At 35.0% G+C, this 18,309-nt stretch overlaps 1 protein-coding gene across 2 annotated transcripts in view; it reads right to left on the reverse strand.

Moving 5' to 3' along the window:
• Positions 1 to 18,309, reverse strand: part of Brwd3 (bromodomain and WD repeat domain containing 3) — a 96,824-nt gene that overhangs the window by 41,324 nt on the left and 37,191 nt on the right. For both annotated transcript variants that reach the window (XM_051179137.1, XM_051179136.1), the window contains exons 9-17: positions 17,017 to 17,117; positions 16,306 to 16,376; positions 14,889 to 14,989; positions 14,135 to 14,175; positions 9,624 to 9,728; positions 8,220 to 8,373; positions 4,221 to 4,355; positions 3,535 to 3,663; positions 799 to 1,024 (exon numbers count right to left, since the gene is read on the reverse strand). In XM_051179137.1, coding sequence (XP_051035094.1) covers positions 799 to 1,024; positions 3,535 to 3,663; positions 4,221 to 4,355; positions 8,220 to 8,373; positions 9,624 to 9,728; positions 14,135 to 14,175; positions 14,889 to 14,989; positions 16,306 to 16,376; positions 17,017 to 17,117 — 1,063 coding nt within the window. The remainder of the gene's footprint in view (positions 1 to 798; positions 1,025 to 3,534; positions 3,664 to 4,220; positions 4,356 to 8,219; positions 8,374 to 9,623; positions 9,729 to 14,134; positions 14,176 to 14,888; positions 14,990 to 16,305; positions 16,377 to 17,016; positions 17,118 to 18,309) is intronic.

Here is an 18,309-nt window from a genome sequence, read left to right on the forward strand (position 1 = left end):
GTTAATATTAAATTATCAGAGTAACCAAATACTAGCACATTACTCTATAAATTTTTATTTCATTTTAAATTATGAAGGACAATTCAAGCATCAACTTCCTAGCAAAGAAAGAAAATGCAGAAGCCAGGTGTAGTGGTCCATGCCTGAAATCCCAACACTAAGAAGGCTAAGTAAGACAGGAGAAATTTGAATTTTGAACCAACCATGGGATACACATAGTGAGTTACTCTTTTAAAACAAAATATTAAGAAAGAAAAGAAATTCTATTTGCAAACCTGTAATTTACTTTTCTATTAGTAAATAAAAATTATTAATTACCAAACAAGTGCAAAGGCATTCTATGGAAGATGAAGTAGAAAAGACAGTATACACTGTCTGAAATATCTATCTAAAGAAACACACTCTTCTTTTTTTGGGTTCATTAACTGACTTTCAAAATAAACTACCCAAGTATAATCAATATAATTTTTTTTTACCAATTAAGCTTAATATAGTAAAGTTAGTAAGTTTAATCATTACCAGAAGTCACTACACAGAACAAGGTCATACATATGGTAATAGTTTCCCCTGTGGTAGGTCAACAAATTACCTCTTGGGCATGTTACTGTTTGTCCTAAACCAGTTACTTTTGCACAGCAGAGCTACCAACAGATGATGAAAATCTACTCTGATAAACTGAAACATACAATTAAGATCTTAATAAAAATAGTATATAATTCATGTCATAACCTACTTCAGAAATTAGTAAGAAACATATATATCTGCAACATTTTAAATTTGCTTCAGGAGATAGCATACCATTAGCCACATATCCCAACTGTGGAATAAGCTGTTCATCTTTACAATTTTCCCGTCCTGGTACCAGCCGTTGAAATTTTGTAGGATGGGGATTTCCATCGACATCCACCAAGAACGGGGGAGGCATGAGGTGAGGTGCTTGCTGAGTTTGCTCATCCAATACATAATTATTTGCATCTCTGATAAGTGGTCGATAATCAGTGTGGAAGAACATCTGATCTGGAATCTTTGTGACAGACAGATATTTAGTGTTTACCATACCAGAGAATGTATAGTCCGGGCCCCTATTTTCATCCCTACAGCACATAAACACAGTGTTTATATTCTCTCATGGTTCTGTGTTGTCATATGTCCCTCTGGGAGAAACAAATAACCTAGATAATTGTTTTCTTATCCATAAAATTCTATGATTTGCATTATTTTAGGAACCTTTTAATATATTTCCTTAATCAGGATAAGAAATATGGTAACAGTCTATCATAAGTTGTATATTTTGATTTAACTTATAACAAGCACACAAACCTATAACTTGAGTTCTTATTTTTATTCAAGCAAGAATAAATGAAGCATGATAAGCATGATGAGAGCAATGAACATCAAACAAATCAACACTACTAAAAGCTATTAAGCTAGGCTACTTGATGGCGATGTCTCTTCCCACTATAAAATTCCAATCTCCCTAGATTCATAGTTTATAAAACACAAAGAAAAGTTGGGTGTGGTGCAGCACTTGGGAGATAGAAGAGGGTCGCAGTAAGTTTGATGCCAGCTTTTTAGCAGAAAAACTAAAAGATGTGGATGGAGGATTACACATATGAAGTAACAAAATTTGACAAAAACAAGATAAACTATTTAAAGAGATGCATAACAGGCAACAAGTTTGAAAACAATCATAAAAACCTCCCACCTTAAAAAGAAACCAGAAAAAATTCCTGAATTCTACCAGCCCACCAAGGAAGGATTAACATCAATGCTTCTCAAGTAATTACAGAAAAAGGAAAGAATGCTACTGAACTCTGTTTACAAAGCCACCAGATAAAGATAAAACAAAATTATACACTAGTATCCCCAATGAACACAGAAGCAAAAATAGGATATTTGCAAACCAAATTCATGTTACTCAGCACGACCAAGCTAGCTTTAATTCAGAAGAGATGATTCAACATACATACATCAATAAATCTATCACATAAATAGACTAAAGGATAGAAACCATATGATCATCTCATTTCATTCTGAAAGGATTCCGAAAAATTCCAGTATGACAAAAGTACTAAAGAATCAAAGAAGCAACATGTCTTGGGGGCTGAACAAACAGAACAGCAGTAAAGAGTTTACACTCCTCTTCAGGAGGACCCAAGTCCATTTCCTGGTGCATATAGACAGTTCACAACTGCCAGCAACTTCAGCTCCAGGGAGATCCAATGCCAGCTTCTATCCTCCACAGGCACTGTACTCGTGACCACACCCACACAGACACGCAAATAAACACAATAAAAATAAATCCTTTTCAAGAAGAAGTACGGGCTGGACAGGTGGCTCAGCAGTTCAGAGCATTGGTTGTTCTATCAGAGGACTTGAGTTCAGTCCCTAGTACCCACATGATGACACACAACCATTTATAACTTCAGTTTTGGGGGAACTTTTTCTGGTCTCCATTGGCATGCATGTGATGTACAAACATACATACATATAAAGTTCCCATACACACAAAATATATGAATAAATTTCAAAAAGTATAACACATAAACTTAATAAAAGAAAAATGTGAAGCTTATAGCCATATAAGGTAAAATAGGTAAATAGGTAAATAGCTAAATAGGTAAAACTCAAAAGTATTTTCAGCAAGATTCTGAATAATCAGGCCTATTTTCTTCACTTTCATTCAATACAGTGCCTGAAGTCTTAGACGATTAAGACACGAAACAGCTATAAAGGTGAAACAAACAGAAAATGAAAAAAAAAATCAAAGTCTCTTTATTTTCAGATAATAAAACTACATACACAAGAAGCTCTAAAGACTTTTATTAGCCACATGGGGCTAATAAAAGAGATGGCTCAGCAGTTAATAGCACCTGTTTGCAGAGGACTGAATTCAAGTCCTAACTTCCACATGTTGGCTCACAACCATCTGTAACTCCAGTTCCAAGGTACCCTCTTCTGATTTTTGAGGGCACCAGGCATGCATATGGTGCACAAATATACATGCAAGCAAAACATCCAAACACATAAAGTAAATAAATCTAAAAACATTTTTTAAAAGACTTCTGTAGAAAAACTAAATCTGATAGAGCAAAGTGGAAGGATACAAAATTAACAGAAAACAACCTATAGCCTTTCTTTAAACTGATGACAAACACACTAAATAAGAAATCAAGAAAACAATTCCACTCATATTAGCCTCAGAAAAACCTCAAATACCTTGTGATAAACCTAACCAAGGAAGATGAAAAATCTGTATGCTGAAAATTTCAAAGCACAGAAGAAAAATGTTTACTCTTGCATACACGGGCCCTAGATTTCATATAGATACAAAAAGCAATCAGTAAATTTGACATGAATAAAGGAGTGAAACTATCTGGTGAGACTAATGTGAGAGCAGAGAAAAGAGCAGGGAAGGACATATGCCCAATATATAATATATACTTGTACGAAAATTTCCTTATGCAGCACAAAATCAATTTTGAATGGCACAATCCCAAAATACTATGTGCAGCAAAAATTATATATACTAACCTTTTCATAGTATTTACTGCATCCAAAGCCAAATAGCAACAAATGCCCATGAGAATCTGTACAGGCAAAATGGTTTCCATCTGGCGAGAATTTACAATCAAACACTGCCCCGTGACCTTGGCCTTCAATCTGAAATTCAGGAGTCTTGAGTCATTTTAAGAGTGCTTTTCAAATATTAAGTAGGCAATAGCTTATCCTTGCTATTCACTTGAATTCTGTGATGATCAACATTCCAATGTACTCTCTGGCTTCTGTAGCCAGAACTCTAGAGTAAACAGTAAATCTCTGAAATATATATGTAAATGTAAGTTTTGGACTATGAAACTCATATAGTTGAGGTGTATATCAGAGACAGACTCACGATTTGGTTTTTTTTCTTTGTATTCCTAAATTAAAATTACAGTTGAAACATTGGTCTTTCAGCATTTTAGCTTACATTTTAAATCCAATTGTAAGAAATTGGATTGAACAATTTGGTTTAGATGTACAAATCAGAATCTGAAAAAATGTTAGCACCAAGTTAAGTAGTCATGCTGCAAGATCTAACTCTAAGCCCTTGAGTCATTCTGTGAATTATTTTACAGACTTAAACATAGACAACAAGCTTCTCCTGTGCCCTAGACAACTGGATTATCAAAAAAGCAAAGTGAGATTGAATATGAACTTTATAAACACAGGTTTCTTACCATATTAAAGTAATTTCGAATTTTGGTCCCTCGGTCAAGGTCCCAAATAAAAATGTTCCCATCATGACCTGCTGAAAGTATTATCCTTTGATCAAATGGATGTGCTTCTAGAACAAATACTTCATCGTCATGTCCCTGTGATGAAAATCAATATTAGAAATGAAAAGCAGCACCAGATGTCTGGCTTATTTGTCCAAAAGATCTTGAGCACTACAAGTCTAATTGAGACGAATTAATGCATACCAACTGAATAGGATCGACTCATGGGTACTTCATAAATAAATATTTTAGTTAGAAGTCCTAATGCACAAATGCTGATTTTATAAACCTGATGTCTTAGATAATAGACACAGAAAGATAAGGCTCACTAACCACTGAAATGTAATTTGGAGATGTAGGAATTCAATAATTTTTTAAAAGCCACAGAAAATACAAGAAGCAGGGTATGATGGCATATGTACTTCTGTCAAGGCAGGCAATCAGAGACCTCAGTTGGCTATAAAGCTAGTTTTGAAGCCAGTCAGAATACAAGATAGAATCTCAAAGTAAAATAAAGGTTAGAGGACAAAGAATGGAAAATTCAACTGAATCCTTCACTATCATCCACTCCTACCACCATGGAAAAAGACGTAGACTTGTTTCTATCTAACATTCTCATCATGGTATTTGTGGTCTTAGAACTGACAGGTCCAATCTAAACCATAAAGTGAAACCTTACCTCAAAAAAATGCTAGCCCTTCCTCCATAATGAGATTGATGACTACCTTAAATGCCATCATAGAGCCCTTATCCACTTGCTAACGGGAACAAAAGCAGACACCCACAGCTAAACACTGAGCCAAACTCCTGGAATCCAGTTGCAGAGAGGGAGGAGTGATGAGCAAAGGGGTCAAGACCATCTTGGGGAAACCCACAGAAACAGCTGACCTGAGCAAGTGGGAGCTCACTACTCCAGACTGACAGTTAGAAAACTTACATAAGACCAAACCAGGCCCCCTGAATGTGGGTGTTAGTTGGGGGGCCTGGGAAGTCTATGGGACCTCTAGCAGTAGAACCAGTATTTATCCCTACTGCACAAAATTTGGGAGCACATTCCCTATGGAGGGATACTTTCTCAGTCTAGATACACAGGGGAGGGTCTAGGTCCTGTGCCAAATGATGTGACAGACTTTGATGATCCCCCATAGAAGGCCTCACCCGCCCTGGGGAGTTGATAGGGATGGGATGGGGAGTTGGTGAGAGGCAGGGGAGGACAACAGGGACAGGGAACTGGAATTGGTATGGAAAATAAAATTGGTTTTAACTTAAATTAAAAAAAAAACAAAAATAAAAGTAAAATAAAAAAATAGCTGCAAACTGGTCCAAAATATAAATTGCTAAGATGAATAGATAAAATTCCATTACAGAAAGCACCATTAATAACTTGCAGACAACCAAAAATCTCCCGTGTCTACCAAAAATGTTCTTTCTATTTTGTAATTAAGAACTACTACTATTTTTCAATTTCCTAAAATAATATTCAATAAACCATAACTTGATATTGGTAATTCAAAGGGTAATGACATATTAAATCAGATCAAATCAAATCAGATATTACCACACCAGATCTGATCACTATTAGAAGTTTACATTGGTACATCTTGCACGTTTCATAATCAGTCCTTCTTTGATGAAAAGGTATTCTTTTTTTAATAAACTACAAGAAGAATATACTGCTTAATTTTCCATCAATTTCTAAAACCTCATTCAGAATCTTTCACACAGCAGATGTTCAGGAGGCACTGTTTGAATGGAACAGCTTTCTGTCCTACCAAGACCCTACTTTAACCTGTTATGGTGGAAATAAAAGCACTATATCAAATGAAGGGCTTGGATTTTAGATCGATTGGTAGAGTGCATGCCTAGCATCACACGCCCTGCAGAAAACCACTTATGGGATGGCACATGTCTAGAATACCAGGACTTGGGAAATGGAATCAGGAAGAACAGGAAGTTCAAGGTCATCATTGGCTAAATAGAAAATTCAAGGCTAGCCTGGGCTACATGAAACAAAGAAAGACAGAAAAAGAAAATTAAGTAGCTTTGGCTGTTACAAAGACTAATTCTGTCAGTAAAATCCAGTAAAACAGATGACCTATGAGTCAGCCCATAAGAAAAGTATCATTAACAAGACTTTTAGATAGTTATGAAGATGGAATTTTACATTGATTTTTTTTAAATTAACAGCTACAACTCTTAAAGCTGTGAATTTACAGATATGAATGCTCCATGTCTAACTCAGTAACTACCAGCCATCTGTGGTTATTAAGCATCTGAAGTACAGGTACTACAACTTGATATGTTTAATATGAAGATTTTGCAAGCAACATGAAATGTAAAATGTTTCATTAACAATTCCTGTATTAATTTCATGTTGAAATGATAGTATTTTGGATATATTCAGTATATTAGTGAAATTAGTTTCTTCTTTTTAATTTTAGCTACAAACATATATATCATTTTTTTTTTGGTTTGGAGTTTTTATTCAAATCAATACTTTCAATTTAAGAGTAAAGGAAAAAATACGTTAGTTTTTTTTTTTTTTTTTACTTGTATTTGTTTATTAATTATATGGCTGGTGATGACACACACATGATTTTCCTATGTAGCTCAGGATAGATTCCAATCTGTGGAGCTTCTCCACCTCAGCATCCTATGTGTTGTGATTACATCGGGGAAGATTACCACAATTAGTAGTTAGCAAGACAAAGTAGTAAGAAAGTGTACTGTTTCGAGTCTGATCACTGCAAGTTAATACTACTACATTATAGCTATATGACATTCACTTGGAAGTGCCTCAGTAAAATGCTTATGAATTGGTAACTAATGCAAAGAGAAGGGAAACAGACATTAACCCATAACATGTTGAACCAACAAACAACCCACCCACATGAATTCTGCTTAATCCTACAGCAATAGCAGCATTTTACTATGAGAAATATACTTAAAATTTAAAAAAAGCATTAGCTTTTCTCCTACTTCTTCCTTTTACCTCTACTTTTTATATAAACTGATTATTGAAGATAGAAAATGTAGGATATAACTGCAAAGTAATAAAATAAATCCTATACCTTGTAAATACTAATTACTGTATACTTGAAGACATACTAACATTGAGAAATGAATAAATACCAGAATTAAAAATAATCTTAAAAAAATATAATTCATAGCTGTCGGTCCAGAGTGTGTGAAGGACTATGAGCCCAGGTTCTTTGTCTCTGTGGGTTACCCTGCCATGACACTGACACCCCCAACCCCTCATATAATCCTTTCTCCCTCTGTTAATAGGATTCTGGGGTTTCCCTTGCACCAGGTTTCTACCTGACCCCAAAATGCCCCCCATTCGATACTCTCCCCTCTATCCACTGCCCAACCCAATCCCTCATATTCCTATCCCCACAAGTCCCCAGTCTATCCAGGAATTTTTCATGTACTTGCCTTTCCCAGGGAAATCCATGTGTCCCTGTCGCTCTTTGGGACCTCCTTGTTATCTAGCCTCTCTGCAGCTGTGGATTATCTTTTACATATGTATGACAGTGGTGTAATTTGACCAATTTGTTTGACTCCTAGTAGTGGTATCAGGGCCTATTCCTAATGCTTGGGATGGCTTTTGGGAACCCATTCATCATACTGGGTTGCCTTGTCCGGCCTTAATACAAAGGGAGGTGTTTAGTCCTACCACAACTTGATGTTTAGTCCTATCTGGCAAAGAAAATATTTTCCAAAGACTAGAATGTCATAGAAAGGAAAGTAAAACCTCAATTTATTGTTCCTAGAATAATGTACTTTGACCTTTTTTGTTCCTTTGGGAGACAAGGTCTCACTATACTGCCCAGACTGGTCTCAAACTCCTAGGTTCAAGTAGTCTTCATACCTCAACTTCCTAAGTGATGGACCTACAACACACCACTGTACTAGGTTTAAATTGTTTCTTTTCCTGGTAAAAAGTATAATACTTACAGATAAAGTATGAAGAAGCTGCCCTGTGACAGAATTCCAAACTTTCAAAAGGAAATTGTTCACTGCAGTAATGACAGTGGTGTCATAACGATCCCAAGCCACCATAGTCACCTTCAGTTTAGTGACTTTGTCTTCTGCAGATGTCAAATTATTCCTGAAGCAAAAATTTGAAATATTCATATCTTGCATATTTTAACAAAGGTAAACACAATACAACAAACTGTGACAAATTTTTTTGGCAGATGCAAACAATTATATATAAGAATTAAGGTTATTCATAAAAAAAAAAACTGTATCCCATCATAGAAAACTATCCGTAAATTGATGACAGTGAAGGCTAAAAGATATGGTCATAAATAGTCGTGGTTAGCTTTCTGTCAACTGGACACAAGCGTGAGTCATGTGGGAAGATGGAAGTTCCATTGGAAAAATACCTCTATTAGGTCTTTAGGTAAGACTGTAGGTCATTTCCTTGACTAACCATTGATGTGGGAGGGCCTAGGACACTATGGGCAGTACCACCTTTGGGCAGATGGCCCTAGGTAAGAAAGCAGGCTGAGCAAGCAATGAAGAGGAAGCCTAAGAAAGTAGTGTTTGCCATGGCTTCTGCTTCAATTCCTGACTCCAGGTTTTTGCCTTGAGTTCTTCAATGATGGAAAATGACCTGGGAGTTGTAAGATGAAATATGTGCTTTCCTCTCCAAGCTGCTTTTAGCTATGATATTTAATCACAGCAAAAGAAACCAAACTAATATAATAGTTACTTGGAAGCATAAAAAAGTGAGACCAGTAATACTGTTTATCTTAATGAAATTCACATTATGTTGGCTGTGAAACAATATAAAAATGTGCAATGGTCATATTAGCCCTTAAATATTACTCTTAAAAATAATAGGCTTTGCAGTGAAACCCTGTCATGAAAAAAAGGCTTTGTAAACAAGTATCAGGAAATTTATTTACTTAAATGACTATGACATTAATAATATCTGTCTATGTCAATAATGTCAGTTTAATCTAATAAGGTAGTCAATTTAAAGGTCAAACATAAAGAAATTGAATTATTTCAAAGAGACTGACATACCTTCTAATAAGCAGTAAGCTGATGAAAGCAGATACTGATTAAATGCATATATAATGCTGAGTATAGATGCTAACAATATGAAACATAAGGAAGTCCTCAGTAATTAGAGCGAAAGGTAAACTTATAGTATTCAGCAATACCCTAGGCAGTCAACAGCAAAGGAACAGTTGCAAAGAGACTGTATAAAAGGGTAAATTTAATGCCTAATAATTCATTTCAAACTCCTTACTAATATAAAAAATTACATGCATTACTAAGTATAGTATGGTGCAAAAGACGATATGCCTTGGGAGACCCCCTGCAATACCCACTATGCATTCTTACCCACTCATTTTGGTAGCCATATCTAGCACTATACTCTTCCATTCTTGTTGTTGATATTGCCATATTCTTGCTGTTCCATCTCTACTTCCACTAACAAATCTTAAACTGGAAAAAAGAAGTTCAAATAACCTTGTTATTTCTTTCCAAAGCATATCACAGCTTCAAGACCATAAAATGAAAAACGTTCATATGCTACTGGGATATGTACAACAGTACACTGATTTTAGGAAATGGTCTGGCAGTTCCTAAAATGCTAACCATAAAGTTACCTTTCGACCCAGTAATCCTATTCTAGGGACATATGCACCCAAAGAAATGAAAACATTAGTCCACATAAAATATGTACATAAAGATTCATGGAACACTTAATAATCCCCAAAGCAAAAACAAATGAAATGCTTACTGGTGGGTAAATATGTCATTCATATAACAGACTATTATTCAATAATAAAAACTGATGCATGTTATAAATTTGGGTCAATACTGAATATACAAGTAAGTTTAACAACAAAGTTGCCCAGTGCTGGGAAAGAGGGATGATAAATTTGAGGATTTATAGCTAAAGGGAATGAGCATGCTATAAGTTAAAGAACATGTTTTTTTCAAAGATTAACAATGAAGATTGAACTACACTACAAACATAAGAAACTTTTATTATGAGCTATCTTTAATAATGCATTTGTTCACAAGTTTGATATTAGATTTTTTTTCTAATCTTACAGATGTGCATTTAAACCGGATATGTTTGCATGTCTGTGGAACTCAAGATGAGGCAGGAGGATCACAAGTTCAAGGCCAGCATAAGTTATATACTAAGTGACTATATGAAAATAATAAAAACCCATTGAACATATATATTGACCCATTTCCCCCTTAGGAAACAAAATCCCACCATATAAACTATTGTTCAAAACTGTATTTTATAGATCATAATCTATATTTACAATTATAAAACTATCATTTCAGTGAGTGTTCAACTACATGATCATAACAAAATTTACTTTATGAAGCTCATATTGATAATTACAGGATGTTATCATTTGAAAGAAAATGGGCCCCAAATGAAGTGACACTATAAGGAGGTGTGGCCATGTTGGAGTAGGTGTGGACTTGATAGAGGAAGTGTGTTATTGTGGCGGTGGCTTTGAGATCTCCTATATGCTCAAGATATCCCACCCTCAGTCTCACAGACAACTTCCTGTTGCCTTCAAGATGCAGGACTCCGTCTACTTCCTGCTGCCTGCATATCAACATGTACCAGCTCCTTTTCCAGCATCATGTCTGCCTCCCCGCCATGCTACTTGCCACCATGACAAATGGACTAAACATCTGAAACTTAGCCACCACCTCAATTTAAATGTTTCTGTTTTAAAGGTTGCCATGGTCATGGTCTCTCTTCATAGCAATAGAAACCCTAACTAAGACATATTTTTATTTTACAACTTTAAACTTAATGCTACTAAGAACATCACTATCTGTACACTCTTGTATATTGTACTGAGTAATAATTGGTACATTTTTAAAGGCTCATGTGTACTGCCAAATTATTTCCCTATATTTTGAAAAAAATAGGAATACCAAGAAAAGTTGTAAGAAAGGATAAATTTATAATACTTGATACACTGAGTAGTAAATTTTTAATTATCTTGTAACTTTTAAAAGAAAATTTCGGTTAGTTATTTTTAATTTGTATTTTCCTTACTAATAGAATTGGATGGTTTTTCAATAGGAATTGCTTATTTTTATACTAATAAGAGAAATGAGTACAAAGAATTAAGAATGAGCAAAGATTCACCTATGATTCTCCCTTAGAGAAACTAAATGTTAGCATTTTTATTTTTCATATGCATGCATTCATATTTCACATGTAACGTATGTTTTACATTTTTAGATTAATATAAGCCTTTTATATATTGACTGCATTTTTTGAACACTTAGTAACATTTTTGAAATACTCATTTACAAATAGACAATAAATTAAAATTTCAGGATCTTTCAGTAAGAAAAAATAGTAATATGGGTTCAGGAGAGATGAGTCAATGATTAAGAACACATGCTGTTCATATTGTCCCAGCACCCATGTCAGGTAATTCATAACTTTAAATGCAGGAGATCTGACCCTCTCTGTGGGCAACTGTGCAATTGTACTCAGGTTATCATACCACCCATTTGGAAACAGAGAGATAGAGATGGAAGACAGAGAGAGAGAGAGAGAGAGAGAGAGAGAGAGAGAGAGAGAGAGAGAGAGAGAGAGAGATGCAAGCAGACACACAGAAGGAAAGAATAAAACAAAAAATAAGTGCTAGAGAGATGACTCAGCAGTTAACTTGTAGAAGGCCCAGCACCATGTCAAGAGGCTCACAACCTCCAGATAACTCTAGCTCCAGAGGGCCTGATCCCTATAGCCTCCTTAGGCACCTACACTTACTCATGCATGCACGCACGCTTGCGCACGCACGCACACGCACGCACACGCGCGCGCGCACACACACACACACACACACACACACACACACACACAATTAAAAATAAAACTAAGCTAGGTGGTGGTGCACATGTTTTTAAACCCAGCACTCAGGAGGCAGAGGCAAGCAGATCTTTGTGAGTTGGAGGCCAGCCTGATCTACAGAGCTAGTTCAAGGACAGCCAAAGCTGTTACACAGAGAAACCCTGTCTTGAAAAAAAAAGGTAAAAATAAATCTAAATCGTAAAATATTAACAACTCATAAGAGCCTGAAGGGATGGCTCAGCACTTAGAGTCCTTGCTGCTCTTCTAGAGGACCTGACCTGTGATTAGCTCTTGGCACCTATGTCACGTGGCCTATATCTGCTTTTAACTCTAGCTCTGGGGGATCCAAGCCACTCTTCATATTTATGCAGGCACCCACATATATGTGGTTAACACACACACATACACACAGAGACAAGCACACACACATAAATAAGAATAAACTTAAAAGTCCCTTAAGAATGGCAATATGGTTAAGTAATTAACTTCATTTTACAATTCTATCATTCTTAATTCAGATTAACTATGGACTATTATTATTTGCTTGTATAGTTCACTAGTCAAAATTAATGTTTATAATTATTCACCATTCAAAAGTACTTAGAAATATTAATCGTCACACACAGAGCTGTCATATGGGCATATAGATAAAAATGTGTGCTAACTTTGCATCAAATTTTAGACCACCATAGACTATTACATCATGGAGTCAGATATTTTAGAGGGTTCACAGCTATTTGTATATAAGGTCTGACTTTACAGAGATAAGGAATGTATCTTATGAGCAAAAGAGACCAGTGACACAAATGTTCAGAGAATGACAAAAATTAAAATCTGTAGCCCTCAGGAAAGGCTCCAAGTAGCACATGAACCGTTAAAGCGAGATGACACATAGATAAGAAAGAATCAGGAGGGAGAAAAAGGAAGGGAAAGAGATAGAAAAGAAAGGTAAAAAGTGATGAAGAGAAGAGAGATAGGACATGAAGGAGGAAAAAGGAAATAAGGTAGAATGTAGGGAATGACATTTATTACTAGGAAGTATGTGAGGGAAAGTGTAAGTGAAGTAATGGATGAGATAATATGAAAATATGGAATAGTAAAAATGTATAAAGCAACTAGGAAAAATGTACAGATTCACATAAAAAAGAAGATAGCTAAGTAAGCTGTTCAGAATTTGGAAATGTCATGTTGACATTTAGAATTTATTCCAGAGCAACAAAAGAGAAAATGCTAAAAAAGAATCTGAATAGAACAAATGTTTCCTTGTTAGAGACATAGTAATAAAATAACAGAATTCTTGACTAAGTTAGGTAGCAAAAGAAAACAGAAAAAGCAAAGTAAACAAGAAAGAACTTGGGAAGACGAAGAGCTGACAGACTATGATCACCACTGAGTTAAAAATTCCAAATTCCAAAGAGAGATAAATCTATACAGGAGGACAGACATGAACTTTGAACCTAAGTGACTGAACAAAATAGCTATTTTCTGCCTCATACATGTATGTGTATGGTAAGAAGGACTTTGAGCTATGGTGTCTAAAGTTATCTCCCAGTAATAGCAAGCAGCATCAGTACAACCTGCTCCTGTTGCCAAAGACTATACAAAATAATCTCCCTAACCACAAATGTGTCTTTTAGATTTTATCTTTAAAATTAGCCAATAATTCAAGTAACCAAAATCATCTTTAAAAAAAAAAAAAAAAAAAAAACCTTTGGCAGTTAGTGAAATTGGGGCACATTAAGGAATCTCCAGAACTACAGAATGTGGGGTAGGATACAAACTCATTTCTAAGTGCTATGCCGTAACTGTAAACTGAGCTAAAATACCCCAACTTTGGGGAAGGTGATGTTAATACTGACGTTTACTCTAGAAAAGGATTTCTAGGTGAGTTTCCTGAGAAGTCAATGTCTGGATGACAACTACATTGGTTTGAAAGGAATAATAATAATAATAAAAATACCACCAAATATTTCTTTATAACAAATATGTACTCCATAATTACCTGTCTCCATTGTTACAGAACTGAACAGCAACAACTTTGTCCTAAAACACAGAACAGAATTTTCATAAAAATGAACTTATGTGGAAAAACAGAGTATCCTTCCCCTTAATTTATACTCCAAAACTTTACACAGTAGATTCTATTTAAATATGATTTTCAATCCTAAGAAAAACATTTTGCTTAAAAAGACAAATCATGGAAGCCTCTAACAATGTACAAAGTAACTAAGTTAGTGTCATTTTTAATCAAATGAGACATAAACAAATCTGCTTGTAAAACCTATCAAGAGATGCATAGTCCCGAATGGGTATCACCATATTACACCCCTCCCAGGACAACACAGTAAAAGAAGAAGCCACATAAAGACAACTGAGGTTAATGAAATTTCCCAATTGTTTTCTTTGTATAACTTCAGAAAACTATTTATTTACTTCTGTTTACCACATGTTTTTTAAACATTAAGCTGAATTTTATAACTCTTTTCACTTTAACAACGAAGCTAAAATGTATCCTCACACACCATACTAATTTTCAGTCTCTAGTTGTCAAACTACACTTGAACTTCACTTCTAATAAAACAAGGACAAAGCCTTCATACTCAATTATTTTAATTTTTAAAAGTTACTAACCAATCTATATATCCACATATTATTGACTTATATTGTTTTGTGGGATATGGTAGAGATCAGAAAAGACAAGAAAGGGAGATATAAAAAATAAGGCAATAGAAACAAGTTTCTTATTTTGTTCTTACCGTGTGTGATTCTAATTCAGCAATTTTCTCCGGTATCTCAGAACCCAAATAGTATATTCTAATAACATGGTCAGTGCTACCTGTTGTAATGAACATACCACCTAGCAGATGAAAAACAAAACAAGACAAAACTTCTTTTAGTTTTATTTAAAACTTGTATTAGCAACAAGCCTTCAAGAAACACAAAATTGTCTTACAAATACTGATGTCATACTAATATTTCAAAGAAAAATAAAATTCAAGAAAAATAAAAGAATTGTGCCAATGAACAACTACAGTTCTAGCTACTTACTAGGGAGACTAAAGCAAAAAGATCATCAGCTTAAAGTTGGCCAGGGTTTCAGAGTGACTCCACAGCCAGCCTGGGCAATTGACTGAAAACTTGCACCCAAGTAAGTGAGGGCCAATGAGACAGCTTCTTTGTACATTAAGATGCCTATTGCCAAGACCTGTGGATCTGAGTTCAATTCTCAAAACCCACATAGTAGAGGGAGAAAACTGACTCCTAAATGCTGGACTCTGACCTATCCAAATGTGCCATGGTACACACACATATACAATAAATAAATAAATGTTACAAATTAAAGACCTCTGGCTGGGTATGCTGGTTCATGCCTTTAATCCCAGTACTTTGGAGGCAGAGACAGGTGGATTTCTGTGAGTTGGAGGCCAGCCTGGTCTAGAAGGTAAGTTTCAGGACAGCCAGACCTGTACACAAATAAACCTTGTCTCAGGGGAGGAAAAAAAAGATCTGAAGGATTAAAAGGTTAAAAAAAAAAATCAGTCAATCAATAAATAAAAAAGTAAAAACAAAGATAGAAGATTGTGGGTCTAGTTCAGTGGCTGAATGCTTGCCTAGTGTGTTCAAGGCCCAAGGTCCAATACTCATTGCCATAAGAGACAAATACAGAGAAAAACAGAAAAGGAAAAAAAAAAAAAGACAGATGTATTTAGGACAAATGTAACCAAGACCCAACAAAATGGATCAATTATACATTAAACACAGGCTCATTGATTAAAAACAATAAAGTTCAAAACTCTGAAGAATTAACTCTCTATTTTATATAAAAATACTTTATCAAAACTCTAAAAATATTTACACTTACAATTATCCCACAACTGTGTACACTTTCTGTAAAGTTAAGCTAGGAATTTTCGTTAATGGGTATTTGGGCTGGGGACTGTCTATTCTTTGACAAATAAAACCAGCATTATATAACATGTATTAAATTAAATTAAGACCAACTATTACTAGGTGCTAAATAATCAAACTGGTTCATGTAGCATATAACACATGGTTTGCAACTTTGGTAGGTTTAACTTTCAAGCACACATACTTTTTCTTCATAAAAAAACTAAATCAATCTTTTATGCATGCATGATTTTAAGTACTAAAAGCATTAAATTTGATACATACCAGAACTGAAAGATGAACAAGATATCTGAACTCCAGGTCTGGATCTCTCAGTAAATTTTACTGGGCGATCTCTAAAGAATAAAATAAATGTTTTTGATTCTATCAGGCACATCTAATGGACAAAAATCTTAGCACACTGATGAATATTGATCTACTTAGAATCAATATTACTTTTAAAAAGCTAAGGGAAAGTCTCCAATACAGCTATTATCATATTTTCCGTTACACGTTTATAAATACAATTTATGATATCAGATGTTGACAATAGTTTTTAGAAACATACTGCTTCTATATAATCCTATTATTATAAAATGTTCAACTATATCTTACCACACTTTCCATATGAATTTCACAGGCTTAATATTGATTTTATTAAAAAATTTATTTTAAAATCTCTGAACACTGACTTGATAGATTTTTTTGACCCCTCCTGGAAGGCATCACCCTCCGTGTGGAGCGGGGGGATGGGATGGGAGTGTGGTCAGGGGGCATGGCAGGGAGGGAGAGAGGGATGAAGGGGGAAATGGGATCCATATGTAAAATAAGAAAAAAAAATAAATATCTGTAAACATAAAAATAAGGATGTCTATAAATGCACACAGGGGTATATATACATGTACATACTTCAATAATTGAACTGCTACATCACTAAGTTAATAGAGATATACAAATTGAGTTTTCACAAAATTTCTAAAATTTATTTAAACTTACCTAAACTTCATTGTTTTTACATGCCATTGCCAGAAACAAATTGTTCCATCAGCACCAGTGGAAGTGAGGTATCTAGTTGTGCCTTTAGTCGATGGACAAAACTTAAAAAGAATTCAAATAAAATATAAGTTCTCCTGTCCAAACTATTTTGTACAAATATAACATGTAAATAAAACATTTAAGAATTCCAGTATCAGTCCAGTGAAATGGCTGAGTGAGTAAATGCATTTGCCAAAATTCCTGAGACCCTGAGTTTGAGTTACAGAATCCATACAGTTGCCCAGACCTTCACACATGTGCTGTAGCATGCATACCTGAAGCTCACATGCACACAGAAATAACATACACCAAATGTGAGAAGAATTTCAGTATCAGGATTTTTGTTCCTTAAATGCTATAGATAAATGGATACTTAGCAACATTTCTAGAATAGCAAAACCTACAGAAAATAACAATTGAGGGGCTGGAGAAATGATGGCTTAGCAGTTAATGCTTGCTACTTTTCCACAGTACCCACATTGGGTGTTTCATGATGTAACAATAAATAAAGAAGAGGTCACAAATTTGAGAGGGTCACACAGGAAGGGGTGGAGGGAGGGGTGAAAATGATGTAAATACAGTACTCATGCGTTAAATTCTAAAAGATTAATTAAATTAAATCAATAAAAAGACAGCAAGAAGACAAGACTGTTAGTAGACTAAAGAAATGATAAAGTCTGGGATGGTCTTCTTGAGAAGATCTGCACAGAGTACTTGCAAAGTGAGGGGACAAATCATATGAGTATTTAGGGAAGACTACTCCAGAAATAGAAAATTGTAGGAGAAAAATCAGCTGAGCATAGTATGTAGGAAGCTGAGGCTAGAGAAAGATGAGGGGAGGAGGAAGATCAGAAGAATGGAAAGGAGGAGAAGGAAAAAAAGAAGAAGGCAGAAACCAGCAGCTAAAACAGAGTGAAAATGAAAAGCAAATTAATAGTAGATGAGGTCAAGGGAAGCCTAGAGTCTGACAATATATATATAGGCTTACAGTAGATATAGTCCTGTGGATCACAGGTTTGTTGCCTCTGACCTGGAAAACAGAAGCTATCAAGGTACTGAGTACTAGGGACATGACTAAACTGCTATTTTACAAACTTCTGGTTACCATGTCTGGAGTAGGACAAGGGAGAAATCAGAACAGGAAAATTGTTGAGAAGTCTGTTTCAATAATCTTAGCCACAGATATTTATTAGTGGCTTGAAACAGCATAGGTGACAGATTAGATAAAGGGAACAGGAAGAAGACAAACATTAA

This window comes from Phodopus roborovskii, unplaced genomic scaffold (genome assembly GCF_943737965.1).
Source record: "Phodopus roborovskii unplaced genomic scaffold, PHOROB, whole genome shotgun sequence".
Taxonomy (NCBI): Eukaryota; Metazoa; Chordata; class Mammalia; order Rodentia; family Cricetidae; genus Phodopus; species Phodopus roborovskii.